The sequence below is a fragment of the Melospiza melodia genome, chromosome 5, assembly GCF_035770615.1.
Source record: "Melospiza melodia melodia isolate bMelMel2 chromosome 5, bMelMel2.pri, whole genome shotgun sequence".
Lineage (NCBI taxonomy): Eukaryota > Metazoa > Chordata > Aves > Passeriformes > Passerellidae > Melospiza > Melospiza melodia.
The window spans coordinates 4,070,697-4,090,957 of NC_086198.1; the positions used below are offsets into that span (position 1 = coordinate 4,070,697).

At 45.5% G+C, this 20,261-nt stretch overlaps 1 protein-coding gene across 1 annotated transcript in view; it reads right to left on the reverse strand.

The window, feature by feature from the left end:
* The window catches only part of STOX2 (storkhead box 2), a 145,221-nt gene extending 139,849 nt beyond the window's left edge, over nt 1-5,372 (reverse strand). The window contains exon 1 of the mRNA XM_063156107.1: nt 5,000-5,372. Within this exon, the coding sequence (XP_063012177.1) occupies nt 5,000-5,372 (373 nt within the window). The remainder of the gene's footprint in view (nt 1-4,999) is intronic.
* Nucleotides 5,373-20,261: the final 14,889 nt, after the last annotated feature.

Below are 20,261 nucleotides of genomic sequence, written 5' to 3' on the forward strand. Positions count from 1 at the left end.
AATACCACACATCTGTGTATTTGACTTTGCTTGTTCAAGAGAAGCTGCTTTGAGTGAAAAAATGAAATTAAATAGGCCATATCTTTCCTTCCCTTGTGTTTTTTACTTTCACAATACATTTTTGATGACTAGCATTAGCCTTGCAGGCCATCCACAGTTTTCTTTAAAGAGCAGAAAGCAATTCTGACTCTAAGACTTCTTTCCCACAACACAGGCACAAACCACATACTGAGAAATCAGGCACTTTATATGCAGTCCATACTCATTTAGCTCTCGTGTCTGTCTCCCCAGTCTCTGAAAGCTGCTTTTACAGATTACATTAAAGGCCCAACCCAACACTTGTGAGTAGTGAAGTTCTTTACTCAGAGTTGGGAGTAAATTCATAAGCACTTCAGCCTGGCCACAAGCTTAAGTTTACCCTTTATTTTCAGGCTGCAACAACCACCTCACAGATATAAAAAGTACTTGGTGAATCTCTAACTGGCTCTAGGTTGGAGTGGAAGAGAAGGAGAAAAAAAACCTGTAGTGTAAATCCACTGAATTTCCCATGGTAGGAATACAATTCCATGTCAGGCATACAAAAGGTATAGTTGAGTGTGTGGTAAAGTCACTGGAGGTTTTATTACTATGAAACCTAATGCTCCCTCACTGAAAAGAAATTTTCATTATATGAAGGAGATAATTGGGAGAAAAAAATTCATGATTTATAAATGCCTACAGATGAATAACATTTAATGTCCAACAGTCTATGCTTCACCATAATCATCCACTAATGACTGCAAAACTTATTGTGAAAATTACCAAACCTAAACTGGTGGGGTGTTAATTTAATTTTTTGGTGGCATGAGAGGATATGGCAGGGAGAGAAAAGAAAAGGAGCACTTAGCTCCAACTCCCAGCGTGGCAAAAAAAGTTTTCCCCCTACGCCTGGCCAAGCAGGAACAATGCACAACAGCCTGGCCCTGCCGACTTTGCTGAATTATAACTCCTGCTAGTTAGTTTAATTATTGCACGTACATTTCTTAAAAACTCCATCTGAACATCAGCTTCTAATTGGAGAAATTGCTCTGGGCATGGCCAAAGGGTTGTTATACAGTTTGGTCAGTTCTTTTCAAGCAATCTTTACAGAAGGGCATGGCCCTTCTGAGAAGCGTATGAAAACCTCTCAAAGATGCCCATTGTCCGTGACACAGAAATCAAGAGCAAGAGATACAGAAGGAAGTCTCATCTGGGAACACAAAAGGAGATGAAGACATGAAAATGAGGTGGAACAGCCTGCCACACTGACAGCACCTAGCACAGAAGAGCTGAAAAGTTAAAAAAGAAAAAGAAATACAGCTCTCAGGATGACAAATATTTGTAAGTGCAAATAGAAGGTGTGTCAAAAAAAAGAAATCTTATTAAAATACTAACGCTCATTAAAGACTTAAGTTGCAAAGTCTTGCAAAGTTACAAGAGAGCTCCCGAAGACAATTAATTTCATCACTAGACCTATAGATTTGCATAAAGCTTCCTTGACCCCCTAAATCAACATATTAAGCAAGTGCTGGTTTGGGGATTCTGTTTATTCAAAGACTACTTATGTTTCCCAAAGTTTCCCATCTGCCAACTTAAAAACCTCGATACACCCAACAATTTCCTAATATCCGAATAACTTTGATCACTGCAAAACTGGTAACTGAGCAAGCTTTTATGGTGCAACCATTTAGTTCAAGAAAACTGCCAGAGGAGTAAGTTTAAAAGTCACACATGAATCACTCGATCTGCCGTACCCTTCAGCCCTAAGATGTCAGTGCAATATGCAAATTTCTCATGTGCTTCATATTCCTCCTGTATTTCATTCTCAGGTCTAATTTTATAATTCAAATCTTCTGAGACTGGAATCTCATGTGGATTTTAATCCATTCACTTTGTGGCTCAGGTACACCTGCACTGAGCACAATAGGACTGCCCAGTCCCTGCTAACTACATGCATACTTTCATGAACTTTTCATTATCAAGTCAGGATTACTTAAAGTGGGGAAGACTATTCATCAGTGAGTCTCTCCTGGTTTACATTTTACAATTCCAGCAGCAGAAAACATGATATGCACACTAGAGATTTAGCATTCCCTCTTCCTCACCAGCTGTATTTTCCTCCAGTTATTATTTCCACAGTTACCACAATCCACCAGAGCCAAGACACTTGACCACAATGTAAAAGAAACACCAGCAACATCAGCAGAGGCTTGAAAGCCAGGCTGCAGTTGTGATTTCTGGGTCATGTTAGCACTTAATACGGGGGAAGTGTTGTCCAAGGCTCTCTACTACCCATGCATGGAGGTTGTGCAGCTGAGGAGACCTTTCTGTCCCTTGTGCCATGCTAGACAGCAGCAGGAGGCCGGGATGCTGTCCCCACACCCACCCTGGGGCAGGCAGGGAGTCCAGCTGATCATCCAGCTACTCCATCCCAGCTGGACTCCAGGCGCAGGTGAGGCAGAAACTGCCCCCACCTGACTGCAAAGAGACAGCCAGCTGAGAAATGAGACAAGAACCAACCCAACAACTCATCACAGCACTGTCCAGGTATTTCAGTGGCCCTGGGGTGCAGAGAAAGGCCCTCTGGTCAGTTCCCCCCCTGCACAACCCCCCACTGCCCAGGCATGGCAACCCCTGTTCCTCCCACAGTGTAGGGACTACCAGCTGGACCAGAGCAAGAGAAAACAACAATGTCACCTTCATCAAAAACACTATGCCACTTTCCCCCCTTGACCCTACCAGTTATTTATTAACAGGAGTAAAATATTACTATTCTGCAACTCCCAGCAGGCAGGTTTTCCTATCAGCCTAAGATACCAAGCACATTTTTTAAAGCTGAAAAGCTTTGGAACTTTTCCTTTCTGTCTATGTGTTGTTTGCTGCTTTAATGAAACAAAGCAGATAATAAACTGTGAGAGAGTTCTTCAATAAGTCACAGCCACTTACACATTAGCTACCTAATTATGCTGAAAATACAATTACATGCATTTAAGCAGATGCTCATGCCCACAGGCCAAGCCCATTATTTTGACAATTCTTTAACTTTACAATAAGTGCAAGTTGAATCTACTTAGATACAAGACCTGAGTTATCAGTCTGGGAGTGGGAAAAAAAACAATGGAAAAAAAAATAAAGTCAATCAATCAGTTCCTTCCATCATATTTAGCACAGCTAAGGCACTACACAACAGGCAAGACTCCAACAGGTCCCTGCTCTTCTTTCATAGCCTTAAATCAAATGCTGAGAGGCATTTGCTATTTTTAAAGCCAAACGAAAAACTCTGGCTCCAGTCTTTTGTAAATTTGCAGCAAAGATAACCCCCAAAGGAATGCATATTATTTGCACACCAGTGAGCTTACTTATTAACATGAACTTCTAGCAAAAGTTTTGTTTCCATATTTTAAGGTGGGCCACAAAGGCCGGTTTACATTCCTGGGTGGCTTTAGTAAAGTCAAGGTCAGAAAGCACCTTTCCACAGCCCTCCTGGGCAGCAGGCTGAGGACTGGCACCCAATGAGCAAGGTCCAGGAACGCCCCAGAAATCAAACACTGACCCTGATACTCCATCAGGTGACAGGGCCAGTTCAAAAGCTCTTCATCCTCCATCCAGCTGCAGCCAAAAAGCCCACATGAGCTAGGCTGAGCAGCCAGCACTAACCACTGCCCAGCTCCTTCCCTTCTCCAGGCAGTGGTGGGCCACACAAAACTTTCCTATCACCAGAACAGGATTAACCACCTGCTCTGCAACAGTCCTGTCATCTGAGGTTCAAAGGAAAATTTGCTGTTACGAGGAAAAAAGGTCCATCAGTTCATTTTTAACAGGGCAACTTGTCTTGACCTTCCCTCTCAGCCCAGAAAAAAATGGTAATATTCAAGTAAGTCTGATGGGGAAATAGTGAGTGACAGACAAGTGTCTGACAACTCTGCAAGAATCAAGACTGCTAATAACTAGAAATTATATGAGTCAGCATTGCTTGTTCAAAAGGACAAAGGCAGCTAAAAACATACAAAAGCCAGATTAAAAACAGGAAACTGGGAAACCTCGAATATCTATATTCTATTCTTTTCAGGAACCTTACTCAGCTATTTTTAAAAAAAATAAATGCATGGAAGCATCCTGATTTAAGGGTCTGAAACTCCCAGCACAGAGAGAGATCATCTCTAGTTTTCTGACCTGTTCATGGCGCCTGCTGCACAGGACACAGATGGTATAAATTGTACACAAGGAAAAGACAGTTTGCCTCACCATCACTGCAGCAGACACGGCCAGTAAGTAAGCCAGCAATAAACCAAATTCTCATCATTTTCCTTATCTCTACAAGAGAAGCTGCATGTTTCAAGCTGTGATGAATGTTGAGTTGCCTTAAATCTTAAGAAAAACTTCTGCTCTGCTGTTCTGCACTATTCTTCAGATACTGCTCACACTGTAACTTGAGATTTCAACCCATCACGGCATAACAGCCTTGTCGTTTATAACCCCAAAAGCCACCTGCTTGCACCGCAAAAAACCACGTTACTCATCTCCTCGCTGGGAAAGACACCATCACAGCAACGCTGGGATAGAAGTTTGATACAGCACGTAGAGCCGAACATAAAGTAAAATATTGTTTCAGCACGCCTGGAAATACTAAACAAAACTTTTAACTCCCGAGCCAAGCTGCGGGCGGAGCCGGCCCGCAGGAGGCCAGCGGGCGTTTCACCCTGCAGGGGTATATTCCAACCCTTCCAGTTTACGCTTTTACCCTCGCCCGCCGAGGGGAACGGGGGAACGCGCTTCTCCTACGGCCCGTACAGACAGGGAGAGCACCGCTCACCGCATCCCGCAACGCCGCCGCTCGCACCCCGGCTCACCCCGTTCGCGCACAGCCACTTTGGGAGCTAAACCAGGGCCCCCCTGCCTGCCCCGCTCCCCGACCCCGCCGGGCCCCGCGCAGGGTGTCCCGGGGCAGCTCGGGGGCCCGGCCCGGCCCGGCGGCACCTACCCAGGCACTTGATGTGGAAGCCGCTGGGGGGCTTGAGGGAGCGGCGCGCCCAGCCCTGCCGCAGCACCTCCAGGTGCTCCTCCTTGCCCTGCACCAGCAGCACCTGCTCGTCGATCCAGCCCAGGAAGAAGGTCTCGGCCACCGCCGCCGTGGCCCGCCGGTCCCAGAAGTGCTGCATGTTCTCCCGCTTGAAGTCCGCGAAGATCTCGTAGCCGATGCGGTGGCGGCCCAGCTCCGCCGCCGGCCCCGCACGGGCACCGGCCCCGGCACCGCCGGCACCGTCGCCCCCCGGCCGCCCCCCGGCCGCGGCGTCCAGGACGATGGCCAGGGAGTGCGGGGCGATCTGCAGGCACTTCTCCACCCTGCGCGGCATGGCCGCTCACCGCCCGCCGCCGGGCACGGACACGGACACGGGCATAGCTCCCCACGGCCCCGCTCCTCCCGCGGCCGGCTGTCCGCGCCCCGCGCCGCTCCGCCCCGGCCCGCTCCGCCCCCGGCACACCCCCGGCGCGGTCCGGAGCCGCGGGCGAGGCGGGGATGGCGTCCCGCCGCTCTCGGTCCCGGGAAGTCCGCACGCCGTGCCACCCAGCGCTCCCCGCCTGGCGCTTCCCTGTCCCAGCACGGGAGCACCATCCCTGGAAAGGAAACGAGCCCGGTCACTGTCCCGGCCGGCAGTTTAGGCTTCCCGGCACCATCCCCTCTCCACACCTTCGGGAGACCCTCACCCTTCCCTTCCACGAGTGAAGCATTCCCCGGCCACAGCCAGGTTATCCCAGCAAGGCTTATAATTCCTTATGGTTTTGTTTCTTCCCGTGGTTGCACATCTGTGTGTACAGATGTAACACACAGACGTGCAGTAACATACACAGTGAGCAACACTGACCCTGTCATGTCCAAACACCTCTCTCTTCACTCAGTGTAGTCCTGAGTCACTTTGTGTCTCAGTGGCACTGAAATATGGAGTAAGTGTAAAGTTCATTCCTTGCTTCTGTAGCTTTTTCCCAGAAATTTGATATTTTGCATCCTCTGCGTTCTGGATCACCAGCTGCCCGTGAGGCTCAAGGGAGAGCTCAGCAAAGCTGAGCAAGGTGCAAGCAGAACTGGAGGGGTCCTTGCTGGCAGTGCAAGGCTGGCAGCTGGGTTGTGAATCAAGGTGGTAAGTGGCAGCTGAGCTGCAGGTGCCGGCAGCAAGGTGCTGGTCATGCTTGTAAGAGGGGAGATTTAGGAATTTCACTCCTATCTTCTGTGGGGGTGAAAACCCACAGTACAACTGAGTCTCAATTCTGAAAAGTCTCTTGAGTTCCTGAAGGGTCTGTAGCTGCTGGTCTCCGTGGTGGTGTGTGAGCTGTGGGTGCCTCAGCAGCAGCTCTCACCTTGCCCCAGCGAGCAGGGCACCGTGGCACTTGGGACACGGGCAGTGAAGCATGAGAAAGCTCCAGAAAGACAAATGACACAAAGAAGAAATCTAGTGTAGAGAAGCAGGGGCAAGAATGCAGGCAGAAGAGAGGTGAGTGAGAGGAGAGAGCAGGCAGCAGCCACTCTGCCAGGCAGCAGTTTGAGAGCTGCTACAGTCACAACACTCCATGCTGTGCACAAACAAAAATGTTTTACCTGTTGCTTCTGAGTTCACTCACATCAACATCCCTTGGCATGTTTGGCCCCCTTAAACTATCACCCATTTGGTTGCAATCTCATTCAAATCCTCTGCCATTTGCCAGCTGGCTTCATCCAATTCCTTCTCAGGGTTTCATTCAGTGCTGTCACTGTATTGTGGAAGGCTAAATTTACCAGTATCCCAAAGAGATTTACAAGGAAACAAATTGTATGAAACCCACGTTTCATACAGAAATCGGAGGTTAAATAAATTATCCAGAAACATTGGGAGTAATTTTGAGCCAGGAGCAGAAAGTATTAATACTCGGTTTGCAAGGCTCTATCTCTATCCCTTCCCAAGTCTCCAGCACAGCAAGATCTCAAGAGGCCCCTCACCACAGCCAGGAATAGTTTTAATGTTGCTGCTGTCAGGATTTCAAAGGAGCTCTTTTATTAAGCTTTGCAAGAGGACCCCCCTGGCATCCTCATTGTCCTCCAAAATGCTTCCCAAAGTTCAACTGAACCACTGGTTGTCTGTTGAAAGACCTAGTCTCAGTGTGTTGAAACTACTGTCATGATCTTGTCATATTTGTGTTATTCTTACCTTGTGCCTTCCTCCTCTGTATTATATCAGCCTTTTATCTCACCCATCATACTTGCATTTCAGTTCTCTGGGCAGGGCTCACCTTTGTGTAGCTTTTTTGTGGAGCACATCACACTGACATCTCAACTGCTGAGCAGAGTCACCAGGTAACTTCAGGGCTTGGATGAGCTTTCATTTTTATTCCTACCTGCAGAACAAAGGAGGCAAATTAAGCCCTTTCACTGTTTTTAGGCTTTTGCACCAGTTACATCCTGAATGCCTAGATGTGGAGCCCCACACTTTGCCTACAGCCCCCAAATCCCAAGTGCTAGCCAAATCTGTGATCCCTCAGCTGCCTCTGACATAAACACACGCTCAGTGTGGCCTGCCCATCAGCCTTTGGCCATGGTATCAGTGTAGCTCTCTCCATTAGCTGAGCTCCTTTTCCCTTCAATGCTGATTTCTGAAGCAATGGTGTGGTGAAACATGCCACACAGTCATGTCCCTCCTGCTTGCACTAGTGTTTGTGGGTGTCACCTCTTACCTCCTGTAGAGGCTGTCCCAAGCCTGCTCGGCCTCTCCCACCCCGCTTTCAACACCTTTTCCTTCACGCCACTCCAGGCTGGAGTGCTCACAGGCTGGACCTCCCTTCTCCCTCCCACCATTCCTCTCCTTTTCAGCATGCTGTCCCTCTCTGCTGCTTGCCCACCTGTAGTGTCACACACAAGTGTGATGACAAGGCAATGAAAGAGGGCGTGCAATAATTTGTCCAACACCTGTCAGATGAAGCTGTGGCACAAACCAAAATACACAGTGTGCTAGGTGTTAGGTGCTGTCCCCACAGAAGCCAGTGCCAGGACTGCTTAAGCAAGTTCTTGAGGGCCTGGTTAAGAAATGCCCAGGGCTAGGGGATAGGCTGTGGACAACAAATATGTCACTGAGTAAACAGTTCATCATTCATTACTTCCCTTTTTTTCCCATCTCCTTATTGAGCAAAACATTTTTTATCCTCAGAATCTGGGGTGCTTGGTTTATTTTTGTTTATTTGCATTTTTTGCTTGTGGATTTGGTGTTGAATAGCATCTCTTCCCTTTTCATTCACTCACTTCAAGGGACTTGTTCCAAGATATCAACATCTGTAGCCAGACTAAAGCCCATCTGGTATTTCCCATTAGAAATATAAGAGAGAAGACAGCCTACCATCTTCTTATGGCCAAATTATGAAAGCAGGTGAAGTGGAACTCCTAAGTGCCTCTGAAGTGTTTGGAAAGGCAGAGGTTTACATTGATAGCAGGACAAAACCCCTGAAGATTTAGACACATCTTTTTGAAATGCATCAGTGGTGCAGGACGTCTGCAGCAAATGGTGTTGTCCATTCTGGGTGGAGCAGAAAGCCAAACAAACCCGACAGAGCTGTGTTCTCTGGCTGGCTGTGCTGACCCATAGCTCAGGAGTGGCATATCTGTGTGCTGTAAACATTGCCTCATTAAAAACTTCCTGGGAAAAGGGTATTCCCCCAGAATTCATCCAAGGCCACAGGATGGAGAAGCAAGGCTGAGGTGGAATTCATAGTTATTGTGAATCCCTAGATTGTACATAATAAGGCAAGTTACAGAATTTTCACAGCCTACACAGTGTGTCAGCAAGTGGTCTGCTTCAGATGCAGTACTCAGGCAGCACGTCAGCAAGTGCCTTCCAGAGAGGTTTTGAAAGACTGTTTCCTATCAGAAAATTATTTTTAAATCTCTCTAGTCATTTATACAAGTAGAAATGGTACCTGCTCTCCCACTGTCCATCCAGTGTTGCCACTTGTCAAGACAGTCCTGGATACTTCCCAGCCCAGTGGTCTCACTCCCAGCAAGAAGCTTCTTTTATCATTGTGTGGGTCTTCGTGTGGTTGAAGCATGTTTGGCACAAAACTGCCAGCTACAGGATGGTCTTTTAAGATATTTCTGACAGGATATTTTTCTGAACACACCTGCATATATTCCCATGTGGAAGGCTGACTGAAGCTTGAGACTCACACTGGTGGTGCAGTCGCACAGCTCAGTGCAACTGCTGTTGTCAGAAATGGCATTGACTGCAGCCCCAATGAGACCAGAGCATGCAGACCTGAATAACAGACTTTGCAAAGTGTTACTCCCTCCTCCTGCCCCATTTGAGACTGACGTGAGCCTGGCTAGACTTTCCTGGACATGGAGTCAATGTAAGCTGGGTCTGGCTTCGCTGCTGCAGGTGTGCAGGAGAAGGGCCAGAAGCTGGCTTCGCTGCTGCAGGTGTGCAGGAGAAGGGCCAGAAGCAGGTCTGCTGGTAACACATGGGCTGGATGCTGCTCTTCTTGTCATACTGTGAGAAAAAACAGGATAAATCTTAGAAGAGTGAATGCTGTGAAACAGCAGATCATGAACAGTGGTGGAGACTTGCACCTAAGGAAAGCAAAATGGTGGAAGGGGAATACTAGTAGTTGTTCCTCAAAACTCTTTCCAGAAATGTGGCATTCTTTTTAGGTAACTGTAGACCTACATTCACATAGTTTGCATCACTTGATGATGCTTATTTGCCACCAATAATTTCTAAAACAATACATGTTAACTTCACCCTTTTGTTTTGGTAACGAGTTTTTGCAATACAGGGAAAATAATACTTCTCACATTTGTGAAGTCCCTTGAGTCCCCAGCTACTAAAAATCAGGAATGGCTGTTTCACTCTCTCTGCTGTGTTAGGGGCCAAGTGCTTCTGTGCTCAGTCCTGTCCTGCCCTCCTCAGAAATCCTTGCTCAGTATTCCCAGTGAAGTCAATGGGAGTTTCCTGGTGCAGAGTGATGAGCTGGGTCCAAACTAAACACCCAACTAATAAACAGAGCAGGAAATAGCTGACTGCATGATTTTAAAGCTGTGTGCTTTTACCTGACTCAGACACGCTGGCATCGAGAGGGATCCTGGGGGCAGGATGCGACCCAAGGGAGGAGAGGAGACTCCAGGTTATGGGCAGGCGTGTCTATCTTCTTCTTCAGGAAAATCTTTGGCAACAGTGTTAAACCTTTGCAGCCAGGTGAGTGCTGCTTGCATAGGTGAGTTGGAAGGTAGGCTATTATCTCTTCTCTGCTTAACAATAGCCTACACATACTGGGGAAGTTACAACTGACTAGGAGGAAAATCACTTCCCAGCAGACACTGAAAATAAATCCTCACTTTACTCACAGTACAGGGTACAGGTTTCTCACATTGAGACTCAGGTGCCTATGTTTAGACATGTAAATAACACAGCACTAAAACACCTGGATTGGAAAGCCTTTTAATTTTATATATATATGAATTTGCAAAGAGGGAAACAAGACCTGCAGATGTTTTTGTAGAAAAAAAAAGTTGTACAGCTGACAACAGCAGTGTGGGTTAAAGGGGCCAGAATAGGTTTTCTGCACAGGAAATTCTTGAGTCTAAAATAATAGAAGCAAGAGGAGGGTATGTTTATATGCTGACTTTCTAAATTTTTTTCTAGAGATGTTTTTTATGTGCCTTCCAACCTATATTTGTCTCTTACCTGCTGTGGTATTGATGATTGCTTTTGGCCAGATTACAGTCAGACCCTAAGGTGGGGGCTTAGGTGATGTATTTGACCAAGACAGGATTTATTTCAAACTCTACAATTGTAATCTACTGAAGCCATAAAGGACTCAATACTTGGAGGAAACATACAATTTTAATTATAGAAATGGCACACCAGTTTGCCTTCAAAAAATATGTGCTTGTCATGTTGCCTTGGAAGAGCTACTGAAACATTGAGGCAGCTCAGGCAATGACATGCAAAAAGAACTAGGGTTTGTTTTTATGATTCCCCTACCAGTGATAGAAAGAGCTTGTGAATGAAATGGCCATTAATTTTCATGAGTGCTTTGGAAGAAAGCAATAAAATCTATTTCTCCATCATTTTTCAAATTTCCTTTTACAGCCTGTGGCCTGAGCCAGTCTAACAAAGGCATATGGTTGATCCCTGGCAGATCTCATATTGCCAAATTAATGACACCAAAGTCACACCAAGGAGATCAGAAGCTCTTCCCCAGCCTTGGCATTTTAATCTGAAATTTCTCTGCTTGAATGGAATGCTTTCCTCCTACAGTCCCTTCCCATGTTGTACAAGGCAAGTCCTGTAGGTGCTGGGGGTAGTGGAAAACTGCACTCAGGAGAACAAAACTCCAGTGAGATACCTACACCCTAAGCTTATGCAAATATAAATGGCATACATAGGCAAAGTGAGATAAAGGGAAATCCTTCTTCATGTAACATGTGCAGCCAAGAGCTCCAACCCATATTGGCTCGGTTTTCCTGTAGGAAGCTCATCAGACTGTGGGCCAAAAAGGGAGAATGATGATCTGTGACTCCACACTTTCATTTGGGAAGTATATTTTGTGCCTAAGCAAGAAAGCAAGGTAGGCAGAGCTGACCGCTTCTAAATGAAGAATGAAATGAACTCTTCTACCTTCCAGAAGAATTTAATCAGGAGCTGCAATTACAATGACCACCTGGGTTAAAAAAGAAATTTAAAACAGTACCCTGCACCACAAGACACCCTGCAGGCAGGCTGATCAGCACACAGGGTGAGAGAACCAGAGCTGAGCATGGCTTTGTGAGCAACCTTTGCTCTGCCCTGGTGGCAGAGCTGTGGGTGACAAGTAGACATTGGTCTGAACAGCTCTGATGTGAGCTTGAAAAGGGTAGGAATACCACATCTCTAGCTCAAATGCAGCTATGAGGAACTGCCTTGTTGGGAACCATACAGTCCATCCCTCAGGCAGAGGTGAGGGACTTTCACTGGTGCCCTCTGGCATGGGGGGGAGCTGGTGCAAGGTGCTTGAAGGACAAGTTGGTGCATGATGGCTTCTCTGAGGATCCCATGGTGGCACAAACATGGGGAGGCTTTCCCAGATCACAGGGTGGGAAAGCTCTACAGTCATTTGTCTTACCAATTTTTGGGTGGCAGCTTCTCCTTTCTGACTGGGCAAAGGGAAAGCAACTGATGTTGCTGGTTTCAGGTAAAAGCTCTTTGAGATTTTGTCCTGCTCTTCAGATAGACAGGTAGACACCCATACTGATACACAGCACAGGGATTCAATATACAAGATACAAGGAGGTTCTACCTGTGCCACAGCATTTTTGCTCTTCCTGCTGGGAAGCACAGGCCGAAGGATGGGCTTGTTCTCTGTGCCTGGCCTGCGACATCTTCCCACTGATCCAACCACTGTGACCAAGTTCAGAAAATATGACTCAGGCTTCCAGCACCCCTCTGGGCCTCCCTAAACCAAGGGCTTGTCTTTCCCACCCACAGAGCTTTGCAGAAAGAGGATTTCTACAATCAGGCATAGGAAAGTGCCTGTAGGAAGCAGAGCTAACCCCTACCATAGTCTTTGCTGGTAGGGAAAGACTGGAGGCAGCAAAGAATGTTGGATAACATGCCCATCTTGGGTTTTGATTCTCTACTCTTCTTGCCTCTTCTCCAGCCACCAACCAACAAATCAGCATGTTTTTAACTCATCTATGCCTTTTCTTGATCAGGATACCAATTCAATTTGTGGGATTTTCTCACTTGATACCAATGCCTCGGGGAAGGGACAAAGTATCCTGTTGTATTCATATTGCTGTTATCATATTTCTCGAGTCCCATACCTTCTGGGTAGTTTTCTCACAAGCAGCTCTTCACAGCAGTGTTGTTCCTGCTTCTTCATCAGGGCTCCTCCAAGGCTCTCCCTGACTGGCCAGCCCCCTTTTATCCCAGTTATCTTCATTAGCCACAGCTGCCACCCAATTAAGGACATCACAGCTGCAGCCCATTTAGAACAACTAGGATTGGGGCAAGGCCACTTGTACAATACATATATTTTACTAGGACTCCTACTATATTTCCCCCTTTTCTTTTACTTACAGATATTCAAATACAACACAGATATTAAAGTACAATACATACATTTCCCCATGACTCAAAGGCCACTTACAACACACACAGCCCCTTGTTCAAAGGCCATATTCTCACAGCTCCTGGCTGTCACAGCTCTTCAACTCAAAGGCCATGTTTCCTCCACAGCTCTCGGCTGTCCTATCTTCTATCACATCAGGGTCACCACTTGTTGTATTCATATTGCTGTTATCATATTTCTCAAGTCCCATACCTTCTGGGTGGTTTTCTCACACACAGCTCTTCACAGCAGTGCTGTTCCTGCTTCTTCATCAGGGCTCCTCCAAGGCTCTCCCTGACTGGCCAGCCCCCTTTTATCCCAGTTATCTTCATTGGCCACAGCTGCCACCCAATTAAGGACATCACAGCTGCAGCCCATTTAGAACAACTAGGATTAGGGCAAGGCCACTTATACAATACATATATTTTACTAGGACTCCTACTATAGTATCCCTGAGAAATAAATTTACCATTATGGCTTTTTTCCTCCTCTTTTTCCTTTACAGAAATTTCTTATTCATTTTCCTCTATTCAACAACCTCAATTCTCTTTTCACTTCAGGCCTTAAGTTGCTTGCTCTTGATGAACTAGGCTCAGTCAAAGCCATGCTTGGTTTACAAATATGAGAGCAACAGGCACGTTACAGCTGCCTACAACACACAACTATTACTTTTTAAAGCAGACCAATACCTGTTACACTGCTGAAAAACATTCCCTTTTGTTCTTTTAACTGGTGAAGAGTGATGGAATAGCCCAGCAAATGCACAGAGGAGGAGGTAACAGATCCCTCCTCCAACAGGACCTGCCACAGCTCTTCCAGCACTGTTTTGTGCCTGTCGGGCAAGTGCCAAGAACTGGCACACATTCAGGTTACAGTGTCAGCCAGCCACCAGCTAGCTTCTTCACTCCTCCATCATTTTCATTTCACTCAGAGCAAAGGGACAAATGTGAATGCTGATGGGCTAGATGCTCACCTTCAGGTCCCCTTCGGCAACAAGGAATTGGTGAAAGGGGTGGTGGGGTGGATGTAAGAGAATTTATTCCTGGTTTAATAGCCCTTCATTATAACTAAGCCTTTTGCATAAACAGCAATTTGGCTCCCATCTCCTGAACATTGCTCCCTTGTATTAGGCCTTCTGTAATGGCTGTAATTACAGTTGCAAGCTCTGCTTTTATTTTATGGGAGCCGAGGTAAACCTGCCCAGTGTCCCAAGTGTTGATCCTCAAGTACAGCCATGTCTGTGAGACAGTGTCTCCATGCAGCAGATCTAATAATGGGTGAGTCACAGCAAAGGCCTGCCAGTTTCCTCACTAGCCCTGCCTGCTCTCAGGACTGATCTCTCTTGCAGGTAATTTTAAGCAGCTACCATGCTATTCTCCTGCCTCTTCTCTTTGCCTTGGCTTGCCAAGATTAGACAGTTTAACCAATGACCCCAGTTGTCATCAATCTCAATATTGAGTGCACCAAGATAATAAGGCACTTCTCTGTGAAGACAGGCATTTATGAACTATTTGTGAAACCATTTTAGCTAAAGAAGACAGACAGCTCTATTTTGTGCCTAATATTGTCTGACAGGTGTGGACACACCCTGGGATGACTTTCTTGTCATCCTGACTAGAAGGTCAAGAGTCTACATTTGACAGAGAATTGCCTTTGGCGCTCCAACAAAAAATGAAAACACAGCAGCATACAGAAAAAAAAAAACAACAAACCCCTTTGTAAACCAGATGTGCCAGATTTAACATTTCCCAGAGCTTAATTCCTTTTAAATCTCGTAGCTCTTCTTTGAAGATTATCCATGGACCAAACACCAGGCTAAACCAGAAAGTTTAGCTTTTGTTCTTCTATTAGCCATTATCAGCTTACTGTTTTAAACATCCTAGGGATGGTGAGCAGTGTCTTTCTTCTCTCTCCTCTCCCTCCATTTTCATACTTTGCCTAGGGACCTCTGTGCAATACCACCATGCATTTCCCTGCCATTCCCAGAATGCAGCTGAGATCCTCTGTGGAAGAAGAGAGCAGGGGCTGACCTCAATCACCACAGCAGTGCTGTGGTTCTGGGGAGAAATCTCAGTCCCACCAGGATAAGAAGGTTGAGTTCAGAAAGGAAAGTTCACCAAAAGCTCAAGAGCTCAATAGTGGGACCATAAGACATATCAGGTAAGATCTCCTGGGTTATTTCTTTGGCAATGCACATTTCAGCAACTAAATCTGAGCCCACTCCGTTGGTAAATGCCAGACCCAGGAGAAAATACAGTTTCCTGTGAAGGTAATAAATATTATACCTATAAATGAATTTTGTCTTGGTTTTGAAATGAGGTTCCCTGCTTGTATAAAAATGGACACATTACTGCTTCATATTTGTGCAGAAGAGAGTTACATGTTAGTAGCCAAGAATCAGATAATTTCTTTGCAAGGGAGAGGTGGGAATGAGTCGTTTTTATCATGGGTTTTATGAGAGAAGCTTTGCCAGGGTATGCTTTAAATTTAGAAAAAAACTCCTAAGGCCTTTCCTTCTCTTTGCCACAGGAAATGCTGCAAGTTACAGACCCCAACAGCCACCTTTTGTACTAGCTGCTTCCACACACTGAAAGGGCACATTCAGAGATGCTGCAGCAACCAGCTGTGGTCAACCCTTACTTGACTTTTTGACCCTTTTTGAGGCCAACCTACTGCTGCTTTCAAAGGCTGGATGGTTTCCAGGAAGATCACACCAACCCAGGCAATGGAAGGGGGGAAGGAGAGAGGAAATCTTAGGGTTTCCTTGCTTCCTTTTTAGCTCACACTAACTCGTTGTACAAAACACTTGAGCCAGTGTACCTGGAAAGACTCCTGTGGAGAGCAGAGCTGGAGATCACCCTGCTCTGACCGGCTGGTGGCTGTGGCAATCCTGCTTCAGCAGGTGCCACTGGATGGTGCTCTACAGAGGGGAGCAGGAACAATTGGGTTTGTGGCTACTCTGAGTCTCAGCAGCCTTTGTTTTCAAACTTGATCTTTTTGACATGCAGAGCAATGTGCACAAAGCCTGTAGCCATCTGTGGGGCTCAGGCAGAGAGCACTGAGTCATGCCCTTCATCCTCAGCTGTGGGTAGCCTTGGGGAAACCTGAAAGCACAAAAGGGTACAGCTGACAGCAGAACACCAACAGGACACCTGGCAGGCACTGAAAACCAAGGATGGAAGAACTTCATTTGAGAATGTCCTGGCAGACCCACTGCTCCACCAGTGCTGGTTTAGGTGGTCCTAGGAGTTGGGCTTCCATTAGTTAACTTCCTCTTCTCCATCACCAAAGGATAAGAAGGGGACAAGGGAGGTGGCATCCAGACCAGGGTAAAGAGGGGGTGGCTGGATCAGCCCTCTTCTTGAGGCTTCTTCAGGCTCCAAAGCAGGCAAGAGTACTTCACAGTCAGGGATCATCACTCATTGTCTACAGTTTCTCAGGATTCCTTGCTCAGTCCTCCTTCCATCAATCAGACCTTTCAATCAAACCAATCTTCCTTCCAGCCTTTGCTGGATGGGGTAGAGGAAACTCCAAGAGATCCTGATCGTGGTTTTCAGCAGACAGTCCTTGGTTTTACAGTCTAAGAAGGCAGGTTACTTCCAGTAAAGTCATGCAGCACAATTCAAACAGCTTGCATTTGTAGATCTTCTCACATGGATAAAGTAATAAAACATCAAATTAATTTACCTAGAAATAGGACAGCAATCACAAGCCAAAGTTCACCAAATTGATTTGCATTACAGTAACAAACACAAAGTTTAATCATAGCTGTACATCTCTATTTCCTTTCAGAAAACACTATGCCCTCTGCTCATCATGGATAGCTCATAACTGATCATGCATGTTACTAATGCTGGTTTTCCTCTGGCAATGAAATTCCAGGTAGATCTCATGTGCTCTGCTCAGCAGTGCATGCCTCATCTCATGGAGTAACCGTGGCACAAAGAAATTGTGCCGGTTCCCCCCAGCTGCAAATGGGCACAGCTCCTTTCCAGTCAGTGGAGCAATATCAGGTTGCTCCAGCAAAAAGCATGACCTACTTAGGGAAAAATAACCAGGAATTAGTAAAACATTTATTTTAAACTCAGCTGGTGTACACAGTAGTACACAGCTGAGGAGATAAGAGCATTCCTCTCTCACTACCCAAAAACTCCTTCACTGAATTCATTAATTGTTCTTATCAGCATCCCTTTGTTCCTGGGCTATAAGAGTACTTGAACTAAAAGTTTCTCAAGTCCAATTGCACTCTAAGTGATGAGTATCTTTGAGGTCATAAATTAATGCAAGCAATTGTTACATTAGCCACATGAAAGTCTTCAGTGGAAGAGCAGTGACCCTAAGAGAGAGGGAGATTTTACTAAAGATAACTTTTGTCTGACCTCTGCAACCTCTTATAAACATCTTGTCTTATAAGGTAATTTTTGTAGTAGGTAGAGAAGAATTAGCATTTTTTCCTATTAGAAAGAGGCTGGTGCCTGAAAACTGGACTAAAATAACTTTGTTTTGTATCTTCCTAATGTTGGTGCACAGAGAAAGCATTCTATGGAAAACCAAATAGGGAGCATTTTGATATCTTTGAGTACATTTCTATATTCCTTCCTTCTGTAATTATCATATATATTTTGATATTTATCATTACAAGTGTTTGCACAGTCACAGGTTATTTTGAGAAAGCAATCCATTACTGAGCACATATGTCCCAGTCCCAAGCTTCAGGAGATGCTGAGGTGGGATTCCTTGATGTCAGTTACAGAACAGAGGGTGTATATATCTATGTATCTGTGTGTGTACCTATGTGCTTATGCCAGGCTTACAGCTGGTGGCTCTGGAGGGACAAAGGACTGGCTGCTGTAAAGCAGGCCCATGGCCATGGTTTTGTTTATTTTAGGGCTGGAGCAGGCACTTGGAATGCCCCTGGTTGAGGGTGCAAGACAGCCACCCCATCTCTGCTGCTCGTGAAAACGGGTGCTAAGAAGATTTTTTTTTTTATGGCATTGCAAGAAAAATCAGGCTAAGTTCATCCCAAGCTGCAGGCTATTGGAATGTCTTCTGTGTAGGACAGGGAACTGAAATATGAGGGGTTTCATCCTCATTTAGGTATTCATTGTTCTTTTACTGGAATTTATTTATTTCACTGGCATACCTAGGTATGAGTACATATACAGGTATGCATATATAAAAGGTACATAATGAGAAGCAACGGGATTCAACATATTTCAGCTAATTAATTTAATTACTTATTAAAATACTTTGGGAAATGAGTAGTTTAAATACTGATTAGCAAAAAAAAAAAAAAAAAAAAAACTCAAGGAAAAAAAATTTACAAGTTCAAGATTTACCCTTATCTACTCTAAAGTATTAAAAACCCCACAGTCATTGCTAAAGAGTACAAAAAAGTTAAACTTTTGTATGCAAAATTATTTATGTGGGGAAAGTGTGTGCATGTTTTAAAGTAAAAATACTGTTGCAGGAGGAACAGTTAGGCTTCTAGAATGATTGACTGAAACTTCAACATACAGACATCAAACAGAAGGCCCCAGTGCCCTCTGGAAGCCAGCACCTATTTGCATGAGCAAGCAAGCAGGAAGGCACTGCCTGAGTGTGAAGGGAACCTTCAAACAATTTTATTGAAAAACAGCGAGCTTGCTTCTGTAGAGCCCTCTCTGGCCGCAAGGGGAAAGGCAGGGAGTCACACTCGGCATGGATGACATTCTGGGCAGTACAGAAGATTGCTGACATCCCAAAGGACAGAACAGCTGGGATAAGTTTTGACCAGCTTGCAATAAGTCTCCATCTAGACAAGTCTCCATCTATAGACAAGTCTCCATCTATGTTATCTGAAGGCAGCTCTGTGGATTTCTGCAAGCAGACAGATGTAACCCAGCATGCTAGCCCTTAAATTTAGCAGGATTAAACAGGTTCTAGGTGGCATTTAACACCTCTACTAGGTTTCTTCATCTCTGGGGTTTACTCCAGCAGAAACCTCAAAGCAGATGAAACTACTTTTCCCCTTATCTAGTTCTTTCAGACAGTACCCAAAACCATCCCTGCAGAGAGCTCTAAAGAAACCACTCTCTGAAATTATTTTACACATCACATAAACTTCTTTTCTGGACTTTCTTTAAGCAAAATAATTGGGATATACACTTTTTTACTGAAAACACAACTCATTTCACAGCTACTCAACAACCATATTCCTGGTGAGGTAAGGAGTGTTATTAATCATGTACTATTTTACAACCCAGGGCACTGGTCAGCAGGAGCTGCCTCAGCAGCCTAATAAGCCAAGTGTCTGTGAGGGCACACCTGATACACTGAAAGCTGAGAGATGCAAAGCACTCTGCATGGGCATCCTGCATCTGAGAGAGCTAAACACAGTCACAAGTCCTGCACAGCTCCCTATCCTCCACTTCAGTTAACCAGGTAGCATGCCTAATCATTGGAATACAGCAGAGATTGCCCCCTTAGCCCTAGAAGTCTCTTGCCAAAACCATCCCTGGAGGAGGGTTGGGAATGTATTTTGGTGTAAGATACCCATGTTGCTCTCCTTTAGCCAAACTTCTTCCCTGAAAAGACATGAAGGAGCAGGAGCTTGTTGTTGGAAAATGAAGCAGCAGAGGAGGTTTAAGGAAGGAGGTGCCTTTGAGATTTTTTTCCTTCTTACTTTAGACACAGTAACCTCAAACCTGAAGGAGGGTACTAGCAGAATATTCTTACCCCCAAGAGGCTTCCAGGTGAAGACAGAGAAAGCATGAAAATAAACAACTTGTTCATTAGGATATCAAAAGAGGAAGCTGGCAGAACCTCAAACTCCTCTATAAATCGACAATCTGAGAGTACTTCCTATAAGACACTAAAAATGAATCTAAAATTAAAATCTTCCCTTGAAACTTTCACTTTTCCTTAATTTCCTACAACTAGAGTTTAGTGGTTGGAAGCAATGGAGAAGGAAGAGAGTACTTTCTCCACTCCAGACTTTGCTGTAGGCTAGATCAGAGAGGATGGGAAATGTTCTTCCCCTCCCAGGCACTGAGATGGGACAAGTTCTCCCCCTCTCATGCAGCAAGTAGCATAAAGGGGAGGAAACTACAATGCTAGGGCTAGGTCTTCAGCTCAGTAGCAGTTTGAACATGTTCATC